Source organism: Camelus ferus, chromosome 2 (genome assembly GCF_009834535.1).
Source record: "Camelus ferus isolate YT-003-E chromosome 2, BCGSAC_Cfer_1.0, whole genome shotgun sequence".
Lineage (NCBI taxonomy): Eukaryota > Metazoa > Chordata > Mammalia > Artiodactyla > Camelidae > Camelus > Camelus ferus.
This window is the reverse complement of record NC_045697.1, coordinates 79,183,747-79,201,045: the sequence shown is the minus strand read 5'-3', so window position 1 is coordinate 79,201,045 and position 17,299 is coordinate 79,183,747. Positions and strand designations below refer to the sequence as shown.

Genomic DNA, 17,299 nt, shown 5'->3' with positions numbered 1-17,299 from the left:
CATCAATGGATGGATAAGAAGATGGGTGTGAGTGTTATATGTGTATGAATATTACTTGGCCATAAAAAAAGAGTGAAATCTTGCCATTTGCAACAATGTGGGTGGACCCAGAGGGTATAATGCTAAGTGAAATAAATCAGAAAAAGACAAATACTGTATGATTTCACTTATATGTGGAATTAAAAAAAAATGATCAAACATAAAACAGAAACAGAATTATATTATAGACACAGAGAACAAACAAATGGTTCCCAGAGGAGAGAGGGGTGAGGAGAGAAAAGAAATAGATGAGAGAGATTGAGGTAAAAACTTCGGTTGTAAAATAAATGAGTAACAGTATGAAACATACAGTGTGGGGATGTAGTCAGTAACTATGTAATTGTATCTTTGTATGGTGACAGATGGTACCTAGATTTATCTTGGTGAACATTTTGAAATGTAGAGAAATACCAAATCACTATGTTGTGTAACAGCAATCAACATAGTTCTGTAGGTCAATTATACTTTAAAAACAGATAGACTAATAGAAAAAGAGATCAGATTTGTGGTTACCAGAGATGGAGGGTGGGGGGAGGGGGAACTGGAGGAAGGCAGTCAAAAGGTACAAACTTTCAGTTATAAGATAAAAAAGTACCAGGGATGTAATGTACAACATGATTAATATAGTACTGCTGAATGTTACATATGAAAGTTGTGAAGAGAGTAAATCCTAAGAGTTCTCATCACGAGAAAAATAATTTTTTCCTGTTTCTTTAATTTTGTATCTATTGATGTTCACTAAATTTATTGTGAACACTAAATTTATTGTATGAAATAATCACTTCATGATATATGTAAGTTAAATCATTACGCTGTATGCCTTAAGCTTATACAGTGGTCTGTGTCCATTATCTCAATAAAACTGGGGAAAAAAAATCTTGTTGGTTCTACCTCTCAAGTTAATCTGCTCTACATTCCTACAGCAGTTATCAATCCAAACTATACCATGTCCCATTGGAAGTACCATACATCCACTCTTGCCCTGTTACAACCTATTCTCTACGTAGTAGCTAGAGGAATTTTTCAAAAATGCAAATCTATTACTGTACACTCTGGCTTACAAAAGGTCAGTGGCTTCCTATTCTACGTCAAATAAAATTCACTCTCCCTAACACCTTACCCAATACAGTACACTCTCCATTATTTGCTGAATAAATAAATGCTATTTCTAGTGTTTTTAATAAACAAATAAAACAAGAAAACTAATATCCTTTTCTTAGCAGTTCAAACACAAACATTTTCAAGTTTAGTTCCATCCTGCTTTGCTTTACTAACTCATTCCCTTTTGACTTCAGATTTAATAAAATAACTATTTTATAAGTCAGGAGACAAAATTATTGCATGTTTATGGAGTAAAACTAGTAATAATCAAATAATTTATTATTCTTAAATGTAAAAATGTGTTTATTCACAATCTTTGAGAAGTTACCATTCCTTCAAAAAATTCTTTATGAACAAAATACCAAGAAAAATTACAATAGTAGCTTATGCCAAACCAAAAATATACATCTGATGTATACAAACTTTAAAAAGCATAACACAGGCAATGTGCATATAGATTATCATTAAAGTATTTCCAATGACACAGCTACAACTTAAATTATGTTAAGACAGACATAAATTATAGCATTACCTAATATATATTTACATATTTAAAGTTCCTATTTACTTCCATGAGATAAAAAAGGAGACAAAACCACAGATGTCATTGCCTTAGCAGTTCAAATATTGAAAGGGCCACATGATTTTTTAAAAGTACAGCAAGAACTTTAAGTTACTATTTATATCTGGACCTTCCTGTATTTTTGAGAACATGCACTGTCATTGTTCCAAGAAAAAGAAAGAAAAACACTAAGGAAAAATCAGAAAACAGTTTGCTTACTAAAATCATATTAAATCCTCAGCAAAATCAAGACAAGCAATTAGGGAGTGTCTTATATCCTAGGCCTTTTAAATTGAATAAACTTTAGAGAAAAGAAGTTAACTGTTTATCATAAAATTCAGTTGTATATATTGATTTACTTAGTTTCATCCCATTAAAGCACCTTGTATTACAAGGTAAAGAAAAGCTTAATAAAATCAATGGATTCTTTCATACCAGAAAGGATTTTATTTACTTTGAAATACCCGTATTACCTTTTTTTTTAGGTTTTCCTTTCTTAAACCATGCCCAGAGAATATGCTCTGTAAAATCTTTCTAAGACCATTCATTGAAATATAGAATTAAAAAAAAAATGAAACCTAGAAATTTAATATATCAATTAACTTAAAGTCAATAGTCCATTAATAGTAGCATGTAAAAAGAAGTGAAAAACCTAAGTATATATATTTTCTTAAATATTACTTCTGATTACCAACTTAAGTGTCCAAACTCTGAAAGCTTATTTTAACATGTCATATCCATTGTTCAGACTGAATCAACATTATACTCGGATATGCAACAAAGGTAGAAAGAAACTGATACTTCAGCCTCTCTTTAGGGTCACCTACTCAAATTAATTGTGCTTACTACTAGATAATAAAATTTAAATAAGTCACAGGAATAAATAATGCTGGTAAAGGGAACACTATTCTAAATCTGAATCTGGCAGTCCCTCTTCATGCTCCCTTCATGTCCACTGAGAATTAACACAAAATGCCTTAATATTTTCACAGTTAGCTACTGAAATAGGGTTAAGAAAGCATTCAAAGTGAAATTGATAAAACTATTTTAAAAAGTGAAAATCTACAAATAGTAAACAGGAATGCTATAAAGAAAGAGCTAAAATAAATTTAATTAATAACATGACAGAAACATTGAACTGTTTTTGAAAAGCAGAAGGCAGATGATGAAATTGCACTTAATTCTGAAGCAATTCAGATACAGCCTATCATTCCTATTCCTTCTTAATAAGCATTTACATGGTTTCTTACCTCCCCTCTTACAAAAAGGCTCAGCACAACCATTTATACATTCTAGCTGGTTTTTGGTCATAACTGGTAAACAAGATCACACAATTTTACCCTATCGTTTTTGTTGATCTGCATCATATTGCTTTAGGCCAGAATCAGACAGTTCTAACACAGGATTTACAAACCCAGAATACTCGGAATTGCCATTATCATCCATTTCAGCACTGACGAAATCATTCTCCCACTCCAGCCCATTGGAATCATCAGAGGCTGATGTAGGATTACTTCCAGTCTTCTTGCTGCTATACTTAAGTGCTGCCTGGAGAATGTCTTCCTCTGTTTTGGACCGTTCTCTCACTGGAAGCATTCGATTCATTCCTATTATTTGGGCAGAGTTATTAGAAATTTCAGTGAAGATTTAAAAAGCTATACTAAAAGACAAACTATCAGACTTGATTTGTGAATTAACTTAAAGAGCCCATCCTATGGAGGCCTTTTTAAGGGAAATGTTCAGGGTGTAATCTGAGAGTGAACATTAATGTTCACTAAAGGACAGTTCTGATGGCAACACTGATCATCTAGTAAGATGAAATTTCTGAAGAGCATATATAAAGCAGAATCGATGGAGGACTTTAATTGCAATTAGTCTTACACAGCCAAATCAGTGTGTCTGCCAAAGCCCTTTCCAACCTAGATGACAATTTCATTTTCCAGAGATGATAATAACTCTAATAATGATAACAATATATACATTTCTAGTACTTACTAGGTTCCAGTTAATGTAGTCTGCACTTGACATCTATTAACTGACAATCCTCAACAATTCTATGAAGTTACATACAGTCCTATCATTATCCTCCACTCTGCAGTTGAGGAAACTAGGGCAGAAAGAGGAAAGTGATTGGCCCAAGGTCACACAGCTATACAAGTGGTGGGGTGAGAATCTGATACAACTCAGTTTGGCTCCAAAGTCTGTGCTCTTTTGCTATTCTGACTCTAGCATAAGAGCAGAGACGGTTCGAGGGAAAACTGTTCTAGATCTAATTCTAAACAGAAAGAAATTGGTCAGTAAAATTGAAAATATCAAAAATATTGGAAGAAAAAACTGTCATTTTGGCACAAGGAAGATAAGGAGGATAGAAAAGAAATTTGAATTTGCAAACGTAGAATCAACACTGGTAATAGAATTAAAAGCTTCCTTAGGAAAAGAGATTATAAGAGAATATCCCTAGAAACATTTAATAATTTAACATTTCCTGAGCTTATAGAATCAGACCCTTCAATAACAAAAGAACATTTAAATCTATCGCCATTGTCTGTCACTACAAAAATCCGAGACTCAACCTGGCAAAGCAAGTTGTCCTTACAGACGTGATAAAAATTTGAGCTGGATATTAATATCATTTTGTGGATTGGTATTTAATTGAATAATACTATGTCTAAAGGAAGCTGGATTGGTTTCTAGTGGGCTCTGTCGTCTACCTAGTCTAGTTAAAAAATTCTGTTATAATGACTTGAATGACCTCAAAAGTCACATTATCTACAAATTTGATTAGCATACAGTGAGACTGACAGTAATCAAGGATTAAAAGACATGAAAGGCTTTATATCAAATTGAACAAGATGCTAAAATAAAAATAAAATCTGCTGATTGGGATCCAAATTCACAGTAACAAAAGTACAGGATTGGGGAAACAGTTTTTAGCTGAGAAGATTTTAAATTAATTGTAATCTTAGGTAAAATTATTAAAGTCCTCTGTATATCAGTTTCTTTATTGATAAAACAAATGGCTTAACTAGAAGATATCTAAGGTCTATTCCACTGCAAAATTCTGTGAAATATTTAATACTTACTACTTTTCTTAAAGTCCTATATTCTGTAACTGGTTTCTCTTTTTTTGATTACCTATTTCTTAAAATGAAAATAAAGACTTGGGCCTTATTCAGTGAAATGGCCTTAAAAAAATCCACATTTTAGCTATACTCTGGAGTACTTATAGCTATGTGCCATACTGTACACTGAGTGTTTTATATAAATTTTACTTAATCCTCATAATATTCATGATTTCATTTGTTCAAATATTTATTGACTGCCTATTATGTGCCAAGCAATTTTAGACCCTTAGTATACAACAGTGAATAATCATTCTTTAAAAGTAGGTTTATAATTTCCTCTTTATGATGAACAAACTGCAGCTTAGAGAGATTAAGAAATCTGTCTAAAGTATTACTGCTAGGAAGACATACTAGCTAAAATTCAAATTCATGTCTGTGTTATGGCTTTTATATTAGCAAAAAAAAAAAAAAAAAAACAACCTAATTGCTTATTTATTATGAACTAAAAGTTAATTATATTTTGGCTTTAGGTGGTCCACAAGGGGGCAGTAATTTTTACTGAGTAAAATGAGCTAGATTACAAAAACCTTAAAATGAGAACATTTATTTTCTAAATCTCAAGAAACATTAAGAATTAAGCAACTTTCTAAAAAACTTACCAACAAATGATAATCACTAATACAATAAAAATCTAAGAAATTTTTACACTGATTTTTCAAGGCCTTGCATTCATTTCAGTTTAAATGAAGTAAAATATAAACTACATTTCTATAAATTAACACAAATTAAATAAAAGTTTTCAGGTAAAATTGTGAATATAAAATACCTTCTTCATCTTCCCATTCTAGATCTAAAGATGTGCTGTCATCATTTCCACTAGTTGATTTAGTTTTGGTCATTAAATCACAACTGCTTTCTGTATTTGGTGTTAAAACTGTGGCATCTGATGAGAGTCCTAGAAAACACACCAAATAGAATTAAATGTGGTCATCTATACTCCTTTACCACAACCATTTATTTTGTGATAATTATCTCTTTCCAAATAACACTACTCCTTTTAACATCATAAAAAACAATTATTGAAATCACTGCATTAGTAAGTTTCTGTTAGAAACAGTATAACAGTATAAAGGGGTTTTCTCCCTTTCTCTCTTTTTATTTCTTTATTTTTTTAGTGGAGGTACTGGGCATAGAACCCAGGACCTTGTGCATGCTAACTAAGCATGCTCTCTACCACTGAGCTATACTCTCCCCATCTTTTCTTCTTCTTCTTCTTCTTTTTTTTTTACTTCTTTTCACATCTACCACAGTAAATATGCAAATTTAAATGAATTATAAACTTTCCAAATATGATAAACTCTAGGTAATATTTTTAACAGTCAATTACAAAAGGGAACAAAAACAAACAAACGAAAGTGATAAATGAAAATCAGTCTATATTTTCAAAAGGAACCACTACCATGCTTCCATTTCTGGGGAGCATAGTAGTTCTGACTTCTGAAACTTGGAGAAAACCGATTTAATCTTATAAACCAATTTGTAATAAGTAAAATAAGTATACTTTTTTTGTACCTACTCCCCTTTTCTAGGAGAAGGAGAGGTGAGATCAGAGTAGAAATGGAAAAAGGAGTGCTTGATTCCCTATATGTATCTACAGAAATGGCCTGAAATTTTTCTTAGCCCCAAACTCCTTTTAAAAAAGGAAAGATAAAATTGTGTAATTAAGGACTAGTTAAGTGACCTGTCTGGGCAACACAAATTGAAGGGTAGGAAGTTCTTCTCAAAAAAGCCAAGATCTCCAATTACCTGTGTAATGTGGCATAAAATAATCTTAAAACGTATACAGATATTTTAAAAGACTTACTACTACTGCGAAAAACTTCATATTGTGACTTTATATTTCTCAAACAAGATTCAAAGTCATCTTCTGGTCCTGAGCTGTAATAAAAGTGAAATAACTTTTCAATATATTCATAGTAGATACAATATAACTGCATGCTTAAGTTAATGATACCACTGTGGTTTGAAGGTCTATCCCACACAAATTCATAATTACCTTACAATTAGAATAATCTAACCAAAAGAGGTCTTAATTTCCTTAATGCTAGCAATAAACTGAAAATAATAAGTCGAAATCCAAAGCTTAGCCGTAAGTCTAACTTTATAATTTACAATGAAGAAGCATGAACAAGGTTCTTTGCATGAGTAGGAATCACTGACTGGAAATGTGACACTGAAACATGTCTTCTAAAAAATGATCACACATAAACTTTATTGTAAGAAAAGACAGGGGCCAAAGAAAACAAACAACTAAGGCAGAAACAATTTATCCAAAGGCATTCAGTGTGCTATTGCATCATATTCTATATGAAAGATGTGACCACTCTTAAGAATGCAATAAAGTCAACTTAAATAAATGATCATTTTCCAATATAAAGAGAGCAAATATTCTTAGTATTCTTACAAGACAGTGTCTTTGATAAGTAGTAACATTTTCTACCACAAAGGGAAGAAATATGTTTTGTTATTTACCTTTGATATTCTCCACTGTTTGAAGAATGGTATCGCTGTACAACTCTCTGCCTTTCTTGCTTTGGAAACATAATACAATACAAAATCACTCTGTTGAAAAATTTTATTTTTTAAAACCATTCATGCAATGGCAAAAAGTATTCTTTTTCTAGTTTTTGGAAAAAAAAAAAACCTTAAAAAGTTACTCTATTGAAGTCTTTTTCCTTAAATTTATCACTGTTTATTTCTATATCCTCTTATTTATGGGTAGAATTTCTCTCAACTTGCCAGTGTATAATCCTTAAGTGGTCAAAATATTCATAGTGTTATTAAAAAATAACTTTGAAATTAGTAGCAATAAAACAAAAGATCTAAAAGACCTGAGTTGTGACTCTGACAGTTACTAGCTGTATGTCCTTAGCATGTCCTTTATTTTCTGTTTCTTCATCCTGTAAATTACAGATGGCCATAATACTGCCCTAGCAAATTCACAGGGCTATTGTGAAAATCAAATGAATTTGTATGTCTCTGTGTGTCTTTGTGTGTCAGTGCATGCTGTATAGACTGCTATATGTTCCTATATCAATATTTATTCAGGGAAGAAAACACTCAGATTCTGCATATGGAATGCTTTTAGTCTTTAAAAGGCAAGCAGTAAGAAAATTTATTATAGTAAAAAGAGTTGTCTAAATTATAATTAAAGGAAAATACTTTTATTTCTTAGTAGAAGATGAGTTAATTTTTAAAGTTTCCCACTACTTAGAACTTACTAAAAATAAAAATTAAAAAAGATACTCCCTCATATAATCTAATTAATCTGCTAAAATGCCAGAGAGAGAGAGAGAGAACACAGGTTCCATAGAAATCACACAGAAACACGATATTTGATTTTTCAGTTTCTCTAAGTTACAATAATTATTATGTGACATAATCCTTGTACTACTTCAGTTAACACTGCAGTGGAGTACACACAGGCAAAAGATGGAGGAGGATGCTAAGTAGAAAACTGGCAAAGCAGTACTTGAACTCTGGCTCTGTCATTTCTAGCTGTAGGATCTTAAGCAAGTTACTTAACATCTTTGTCTCTTGGTTTCATAATCTGTAAAATGGGGATTAAAACCACTATCTTCCTCCTCAGATTGCTGTGAGGATTAAACACAGTGAAATATGTAAACTAATCAGATCAGATTCTGACACTTAGCTAGGGCTCCATAAATGTCTGTTATTAATAGCTGTCTGGCATTATGATAATGCCATATTCAAATACGGCATGGTAAGGCATGATAAATCTGCTGTTTTCTCTGATAATATGTCAAGATTTCTCAAGACTCAAACTCCTAATCTCCCAAAGATACACATATGAAGATGAGAAATATACAGTATTCCTATGGGGCAAAATCACCCAGTTTACCCGATTCTAGGAAGTATAAGACTAGCAGTTCAAAAAATTGTTTAAAAAAAATTCACAAAAATAAACTTTAAAAAGCTGTAGAAATTATATTTAAAGGTTAGTTTTGCAATGTTTCATCTAAGAATATATTTATTTTTCCAAAAGAGTACTGAATTCTGGAGAAGTAAATTTCATCTTTGGGATAAACAAGAACTAGCTTCTGCTAATTGAAAGCTAAATAGCATTCAGTATCAAGCATATAATTTGATGTTATTTCTAGCTGTTAAAGACCAACTAACATGTCTTCAAAATTCCTAGGAATATATAAATAAATACATTTGTTGTTAAATAAGAAGCCCTTGACTCTAGGGGAAAAAAGGTCCCAACTAAGATTTGTCAGAGAAAATCAGGAGAAAAGCAGCCCTAATGTGTGTTGGGGTCTTTTCCCCTCACCTCCAAGAGCTTTCGCTGCTTTGCTGCCCTGGCTGCTTCACGCTGTGCAGCGTATAAAGCTTCTTCTTCTAGTCTTAACTTCTCTTCTTGTAAGGCTAACTGTACATGAACAAAATAATAAGGATTAACAAAAATCAGAACCTGTCTAACTGCTCTAAAAATAAAATATTTCTATTTATAAAATAAAAAATAAATCATTAAAAAAATAATTGAGCTCTACAAAGCAAGACAGAATTGAGAATTTTTGTGATTTCTCGTTTCAATTTCTCTTTTTACAAAATAACTCAAATGATATCAAACATTGCAGAATTCTTTAGAAGGTGAATTATAAAGTAGAGCATCTAATTTGCATAAATACAAACTGTTTCTAGCTTTAGAACATATAGTGATCTTCATTCTCAACAATTGTTCCAATGCCTATCACCTTGATTAGTTTAATGGTTTGGGCCCTCATAAGTTCAGGGTCTTTAATCACATCACTGTCTAACAGAGTGAAGCAAGCTTTCACAAAGTTCATTTAATACTGATGCACATGTGTCCTGAGTTCTATTACTATCAAGTTATTAAATTACTTCCAAATTTAAGTTCTTGCCATTCATAACAACATACAAACTGCTTTAGTAATAATCTATTGCATGTCAGATCAAACTTAAAAATCAAATTTCAACACAATTTTTTTCTTTAGCCTAACATTAGCATCTATTGTGTAGCTTAAGTTAATGCCGTTGAAATCACCAGCTGGTACTAAACAGACTATTTTTAAATGTACAATGGGATATAATTAACTCCATTTAGTTTAGAAAATGGCAAAACTATAATTACAGGCCATTTCTGTAAATACGTTAAAGTAAATATAACATTTAAGATCATTAGAAGTACTTGGTTCACTTACTAAGAATAGATAAATACAAGACAAACAAAGAGATAAAAAAAAAAGACGACTTATTGTGAAACAGAGTAATTTTTTAGTTAGTTTTAAATACAAAGGTGCATGTATCTTGCCAGAGTCCTTACTTGTGAACTCAGAAATTACTTAGAGAAGAATGTATTCTCTTCACTTATTGACAGCATATGATTTCTGATAAATTAAACCAAACTAAAACAAATTATTATAGGCCGGAATAATTTTTTTCACTTGTAAGTAATTTTCATCTCTGTATATCTAAATATAGGTCCAATGACTATTCATATGCAATATATTATTTAATGACACCTTTCCTCTATAAATATAGAGATTTTAAGATAACATATACTTAAGCAACATAAGACTATTCACCTCTTTTTGGATCTTCATATCAAGATCTTTCTGTTTTTCAACAATAGAATCATAATGCTTCTCTCTTAGGTCAACAATTTCTTCCTTGGTAAGAGGCCTACAGAGGAAAATGAGGGAGAAAAGGGAAGAAAAGGAAAAAAAAAAAAAAAAGCACTGATGAGCCCACGTCTAAATAAAGCACTCATAAAATCAATGAAATTCTGAAATTTTACTGTCAAAAATGTATTAGAGCAATTTGATGCGATGATTTCAATTCTTAGAGTAAAAAAGCATACATTTTAATGCTAATTACAATTTGGTACATGAGCTGAATAAGATGATATACCATCAGAGTACTTTTTAGCAAAACATTCACCTCCATTTACCTTTACTTTGGCTCTGTTTCAGCCATCTGACCATATCCCAAAATGTTCATCATAAAATACAAACTTTTGTACGCTACGCTGACCTCAGCCCCTGTATCATTCTGGGACTCTCGGCTCTCATACTCACTCCCCTCCTATTTATTCTGCTCAACCCCTCTGGTCACCCCAGGCCCTTGATCCTTCCATTTTCTCCCAGTAGTCTATCTGGCGTCACTTCACTTATAACCAGTGGGGACTCCATGGCAAATCTGAAGTACTCTCTTACCTGCATACTCACCTTCTTGCATGCCTATCATTATGCCTTATTCACCCAGATTACGCACTCTCTGACCTTGGATCATGACTAACCCTTTCTGCTCAGAGATGCTAAAGAAAATCCAATATCTATTAGCCCTCAGCCCCTAGCAATAAACCTTTACTTACACATGGCCAACTCCCTCTTATATCTTATGCTAACTACTTCAAAACCTTCACATACACACTCCTTAAATTATCATTCGAACTCCTTTCTCTTAGAAGTCAATATCACCCCACTTTGAGACATGTCTCTAACCATCAAATTCCTCATCTTCTTGCCAGTTCTCCTCTTATCTAAGTCTATCCTCTTTCCTCTAAAGAGGTAGCATTTTTTAACTTGTTCAAGGTCGCCACTGCCATACTTGTACTTGACTTATTTATCACTGGTGTCACCTCACCCCACACCACCCCACCCCACCCCAGGGAATTCTGTGGGACACTGCTCCATCAATTAGGGCCTCTCTTTCATCTTTAGTCTACCCTTTTTGTCTGTTTTCACCTCTCTTCATTGAAGAAAGGAAGAAGGAAAGAAAAACTTTAACTTGACCTGTATCTATTTCTAACTACTGCTCCTTCTCCTTCCCATTTCAGCCAAAATTTCTGAAATCAAAAGTTTATTGATAGCACATCTAGCACTTACTATGTGTCAAGTTCTCATCTATGTGCTTTACACATATTACTAATTTTAATTCTCACAAAAACCCTGTAAGGTAGATATAAGGGTCATATATATGAGGGAAATGAGACAAAGACAGGTTAAGATTAAGTCCTAGTAAGTCATATAGTATGTGGCAAAGCAAGAATTTGAACCCAAGTAGTCTAGGTCCTTGCTCTTAACTACTGTGTTTCCTTTACGTTCTGTGTCCTTACTTCCTATTCTCTCATTAACTCCTGACAGTCTGCCTCTGCTTTCATCAGTCTGATAACTTAAGCAAGGGTAATCAATGGCTTCTTTGTTGCCAAATACAATAGACAGTTTTAAGTTCTTATTTTATTACTCCAGTTTCATGTGCCAGTGTTGACCCTTCCCCCCATTCTATCTGTCTGTCAGTCTGTCTTCTATCCTTGGCTTTCCATGCTTTACTGATTCTTCTTTATGCGCCCACTGCTTCTTGGTTATCTTCTGACTCCTCTTCTAGGGTCTGTCTATTCAATCCTCAGATCACAGCTCTCTCTCCAAGCTCCAACCACCCCACTTTCTCCTCTTCCCCAACCTCAGGTCTTGAAAATTATCATGGTTTTAACTAGCCATGTATAAGGTAATGTCACCTACTTTTGTTCCTCTAGCCCTAACTTCTGCCTAGGGTTTTGTTTTTATTTCTTGTGCTTTTAGTTTTTTGAGGTATTACTTACATAAGATTAAAAAAAAAAAACATGATTAGTAAACAAGTTTTAGAATGTCATAAGGAAAGAAAAGGGGGATAAAGTTTTAAAAAATTCAAAGAAATGTATTTATCGATATTAGATAGTTTTTTAAAAATAAAATATGCATAAGTTCAATAGGAAAGCACTTAGGTAGGCACATATGTATATTAAATTCTTCCATGTTCAAAACAATCTTTTGAGATATGTTAACACTTGCCTCAATCTTATAGAAAGAGAAAACCAAGGTCCTAAAATATAAACTGTTTAATGCCTCAAAGCAAGCAAATGTCAGAGCCTGGATTCTTAGAAAGCTTCTTACAGTTCACATAGAAGTCGTTTTTAAAAAAATTTTTAAAAAGCCTTACCTATGACTGCTTCCTGGGCTTTCCCCCTGTACAAAAATTAATTAAACAATTAAACAAATTTCACTAACTGAATTCTATTTAAGGCAAGCCAATAAAATTTTTACTTAAGATATTTTCTGCTTATCTGTTTTATCATAAGAAATTTCATTATTAAAAGTGTTTTAAACAAAAAGCTTTAACATTTTACCTCTTCTCAAAGGCAAAATTCAGTTTAATATCTACCTTAATTATATAACAACCAATTCCTGGACATTTCCTAATTTTTTATAATAAATATTTACTCTATACCAAATGAACGTCTGGGGTCAAGATGACTAGACAACATACTCTCTATGCACTCAACATTTACAACCGATCTTCATTATTCACAGATTCTGTATATGCAAATTCACCTATGAGCTAAAATTTATTTTCAATATCAAAACCATTACTCCCTGCACTTCTGTGGTCATTCATAAACTTGCACAGAGCAGCAAAAATCTGAGTTGCCTAATGTATACATGCCCACTTGAGGTGGAAGGTGATGCTCTGCCTTGTTTCAGCACTCATACTGTGCCTTCTCTGTAGTCTATTCAGTGTCAGTTTTTTGCATTTTTGTGCTATTTTTATTGGTGATTTTGCTGTTTAAAATGACCCTCATGTGTAGTACTGAAGTGTTATCTATTGTTCCTCATTACAAGGTGTGACATACCTTATAGAGAAAATACGTGTGTTACATAAACTTCATTCAGGCATGAATTTTTAGTGCTGTTGGTAGTGAATTCAAGGTTAATGACTCTGGGGGGAGGGTACAGCTTAGTAGTAGAGTGCATGCTTAGCATGCACAAAGTCCTGGGTTCAATCTCCAGTACAAATAAACCTAATTATCCCCCCACCCCTAACAAAATAAAATTAAAAAAAAACTTAATCAATAATATACATTAAAATAAGGTATCAAAGAGAAACATAAAACAAGGTTATATATTTGATCAGCTGACGAAAATGTTGTGACCAGAAGCCTGTAGGAACCTAACCTGTATTTCCCCTAGGAGTAACGTTTCAGTATTCACTAATTCAGCATTCAGCAACTTTATAGAATGTAACTACCACAAATAATGAGAATCAACTGTTTTGTCCTCTTTCACAGGATTATAGCATTTTACCTATAGTTTTTTTCCTTCAAAACAAAACCTAAATACTTTCGAGTGATTTGAATTTATGTACACATTTAAGCTATTCACATCTCACAGTTAAAATATATGACTAAACAACAGCAGAAATAAAATTCCACCAAATGATCCAAATTAACTTAGGAAAAAGCTCTACGATACAGGATATGACTTTCGATTAAACCAAACACTATGACATGAAGAGAAAAAGACTGGTTAGCAAAAACAAACACAAACAAAAAACTTAAGCAAACAAAACGTACCTTAGGAAAACACACTGAACCACAAATTCTTTTAAAAGCAGTATGATGCAGGGATGAAGGCTGAAGGTTGACAGAACTCTGACATTTAGTACTAGCCAGAAACTTTAAAAATATGTTAAGAGTTTGTTTTAAAAAATAGAATTAAAGTAACCTTTGAAAGGGGAATAAACTAAATAAACATTAAAATATTTGGGAGAAATTCACTGGGAAAACAAAAGGCTAAGACAGTTTCCCAAATGTGTTCTACCAGATAATAAATATGCATTACTATTTAAAAACAGATTTATACCCAAATTAATTTGGGAAATGCTAAATTGAACAAGTTTAAATAATTTTCTTTAACAGTTCTTCTCAGAACCTTTAATATGATAATTTACACTCTGAGACTAGCATTCTGTACACACTCTGGGCGCTTGGCTAAAGAATAATTTAAATTTGGTTTGGTACATTTTCTTCTTTCCTTAAAAAACAAAAATGATGGGGAAAAAAAAGCTTGTAGTATTCTTCTAATCAAATTTACTTTAGAGATGTGGAAAGTAGGCCCAAAGAAGTTTAAGTAATTTGCACAAACGCATCTAACAGTTCAGTGAAGCTGGAAATTAACATAGAAACTAAAACTCTTATAACTATGCCAGTGCATAAAAAATACACACCATATGTCACTAATTCTAAAATGCACTTTTTTTTCCATTTTAACATTTCTGTATTTGGGATGCATCTTAAAACAGATTTTTAGATGAAGTGAAATGTAAAAATCAACAAAAAGAATAAATGATAAAAAAGATAATCGCTTAAGTCAGAAAGTGATCATAGAACAAACATGAATAAATTTCACCCTCAGAAATCTATGAAAATTATAGTTAAGGAATGGGTTTACTCTGGATTGTTGAGGAATTTTACCTACTTAATGGCAAGAGGTTAGAAATATCTTTTAAAAAGTTCTTCAGGTTCTGTAGAATGCTTTAAAAACCTGTTTTTTAATATATATATGATATAATATATAATTGATATATGAAACTATACATAGTATATTAGTTTTATATGTTATATAGTAGAAAAATCTGAATTATTTGTTAATATAAATTAGTAAAAGAAACTAAAAAGTAAAACTAAACACTAAAAATTCTAAAATAAAAATAAAAATTTTAAAAATGATTGTTAGAACTAACAAAAACAAATATAAATTTTCTACTTATGTGAAAATACTTACTTCATCACTTTCTACTAGATTCTCAAACTGAAACAACAAGAAAGTAAGTGTTAGGATGAATCTTTGTCTAAAGTATCTATTTCACAAAAAATTTTAAGTCACTTTTTCATTTCAAAAATAACATACCTTTATATTTTTAAGATAAAGTATAAGTTATGTCTTTTTACACACTAGTCCATTTGATACATTTAACAGTTCTATAAGACAGCCAAGACGAGAATATACCATTTATGACTATATGAAAAAGAAAAGAATTACAGCAATTTTCTACATAAATCAGAAACATAAACTAAAACTTTCACCTGAATTGAATATTTCATGGGTGTTTTAAACTCACACTGCCAGAATTTTTTACTTCACTTGAGTTTGGAAAAAATTATTTAATAAGAAGTCCCTCAACAAACAGACTTAAAAAACACTCAAATAAGAATTTCTCTTGTAATATTTATATTTATTCATCTATTCATTCATATAACTATTTACTGAAAATCTACTAGACGGTAGATGCTAATCCCCAGTGCAGTGTCCTTCTAGGGATAGGAATGTAAACAATTTGATCATGAAGGGATGAATGTCATGTCAAATGACCAAATGAAAGTCATTACTATTAAATTATATTATTAAAATATTTATACTTCAAATAATTTGACAAATAACCACTTGAAAGAATGGAAAATTGTTCTATTTTAATATTGTTTCATTGTTTAAAGATCAAGAAAACAATGAATTCAAAAGGCTTAGAAAATACAAGACTCTAAAGCGATGACTTAAAAGTGCTTAAAATTATTATCTTGAACATATATTTTGTGCTGGTTTGTAATCTGTTTTAAAAAAAGAATTCTTGGTTTATATGCTTCTTTATTTAAGACAGAATGCAGTTTTGGACTGGCTGTAGGTTCTGCCACTTACAGGTTGTGTAATATAGTCCAATTTCTTCACCTGTCTAAGCCTCTAATTATCGCTGATAAAGTGGGGTGACTGCTACCTGTTTAACAGAATTGTAGTAAAAATTGTACATTCATAAACTGTATGATAAAATAGCTGGTACATAGTTGGGACTGAGTAAGTGGTAGACTCTATCATTATGTCCTTATATACAAAGAATAAGCAACTCAGAGTTTCATACAGTGGAGTTGCAGAAAATCAACTAGCTGCTTTGATTCTGGCACACCTCAACTAGCAGGTCAGTGACCTGTCTCTAGAATCACTGTCTACAGAGCCACTATAACTGATAGAAGAGTACCCTCTGCCTCAGTTGTGTAGGGCAGAAAAAAGGCGAAAACAAAACACTACTTCTTAAAGTAGAAAGAGCAATTCTATTAGAAGAACAGGACCTTAATCTTTTGCAAGATGATTCTCCCTATTCACTGTTCCCAATGCTTTCCCTGTTCACTAGCATCAACAATATTGAAGTATATGAAAATTTAGTACCATACTAAATTTAGGTCCAGGCCTTTCTCCCTTAAGAACAACAACAACAAATGTCCTTCCTGTCCTTCTGACAGTACTTTTGTCCAATCAGATTCACGACTCTGCTTACCTCTATAGTTAAGTGCTCACCTCTTGAGCATGTTCTAAAATACTTGGATCTGGGAAGAAAAACAGAAAAACAACTTTAAAAATCACAATTAATCCTAAAACTGAGTTAATATCATGGCATAAAACATTTCCTCAAATTCACTAATATGCAGTACCTTATATTTGAAAAAAGAAACCACCACACTTACCTAACAATGTAAATAGTCCAGATTTTTTAACTTAGTTATGGATTTAAGTGTTTGGTCAACCAATATTTTTCTACTGGTCCTAATATTTACTAAAACTGTAATAATAAATTAACTTACTATATTTACCACATGGAACAGAATATAATTAAATTTAAGTTTATC

General features: G+C 32.0%; 1 protein-coding gene across 2 annotated transcripts in view; it reads right to left on the bottom strand.

Annotated features, from left to right (window-relative positions):
* Positions 1 to 1,419: 1,419 nt before the first annotated feature.
* AP1AR (adaptor related protein complex 1 associated regulatory protein) overlaps positions 1,420 to 17,299 on the bottom strand; it is a 31,986-nt gene continuing 16,106 nt past the window's right edge. The window contains exons 2-10 of one of the 2 annotated variants that reach the window (XM_006174669.2): positions 16,951 to 16,999; positions 15,411 to 15,437; positions 12,790 to 12,815; positions 10,398 to 10,494; positions 9,122 to 9,220; positions 7,300 to 7,358; positions 6,632 to 6,705; positions 5,594 to 5,722; positions 1,420 to 3,309 (exon numbers count right to left, since the gene is read on the bottom strand). In XM_006174669.2, coding sequence (XP_006174731.1) covers positions 3,044 to 3,309; positions 5,594 to 5,722; positions 6,632 to 6,705; positions 7,300 to 7,358; positions 9,122 to 9,220; positions 10,398 to 10,494; positions 12,790 to 12,815; positions 15,411 to 15,437; positions 16,951 to 16,999 — 826 coding nt within the window. In that variant the 3' untranslated portion in view covers positions 1,420 to 3,043. The remainder of the gene's footprint in view (positions 3,310 to 5,593; positions 5,723 to 6,631; positions 6,706 to 7,299; positions 7,359 to 9,121; positions 9,221 to 10,397; positions 10,495 to 12,789; positions 12,816 to 15,410; positions 15,438 to 16,950; positions 17,000 to 17,299) is intronic. The other variant, XM_006174670.2, reaches the window with a different exon arrangement.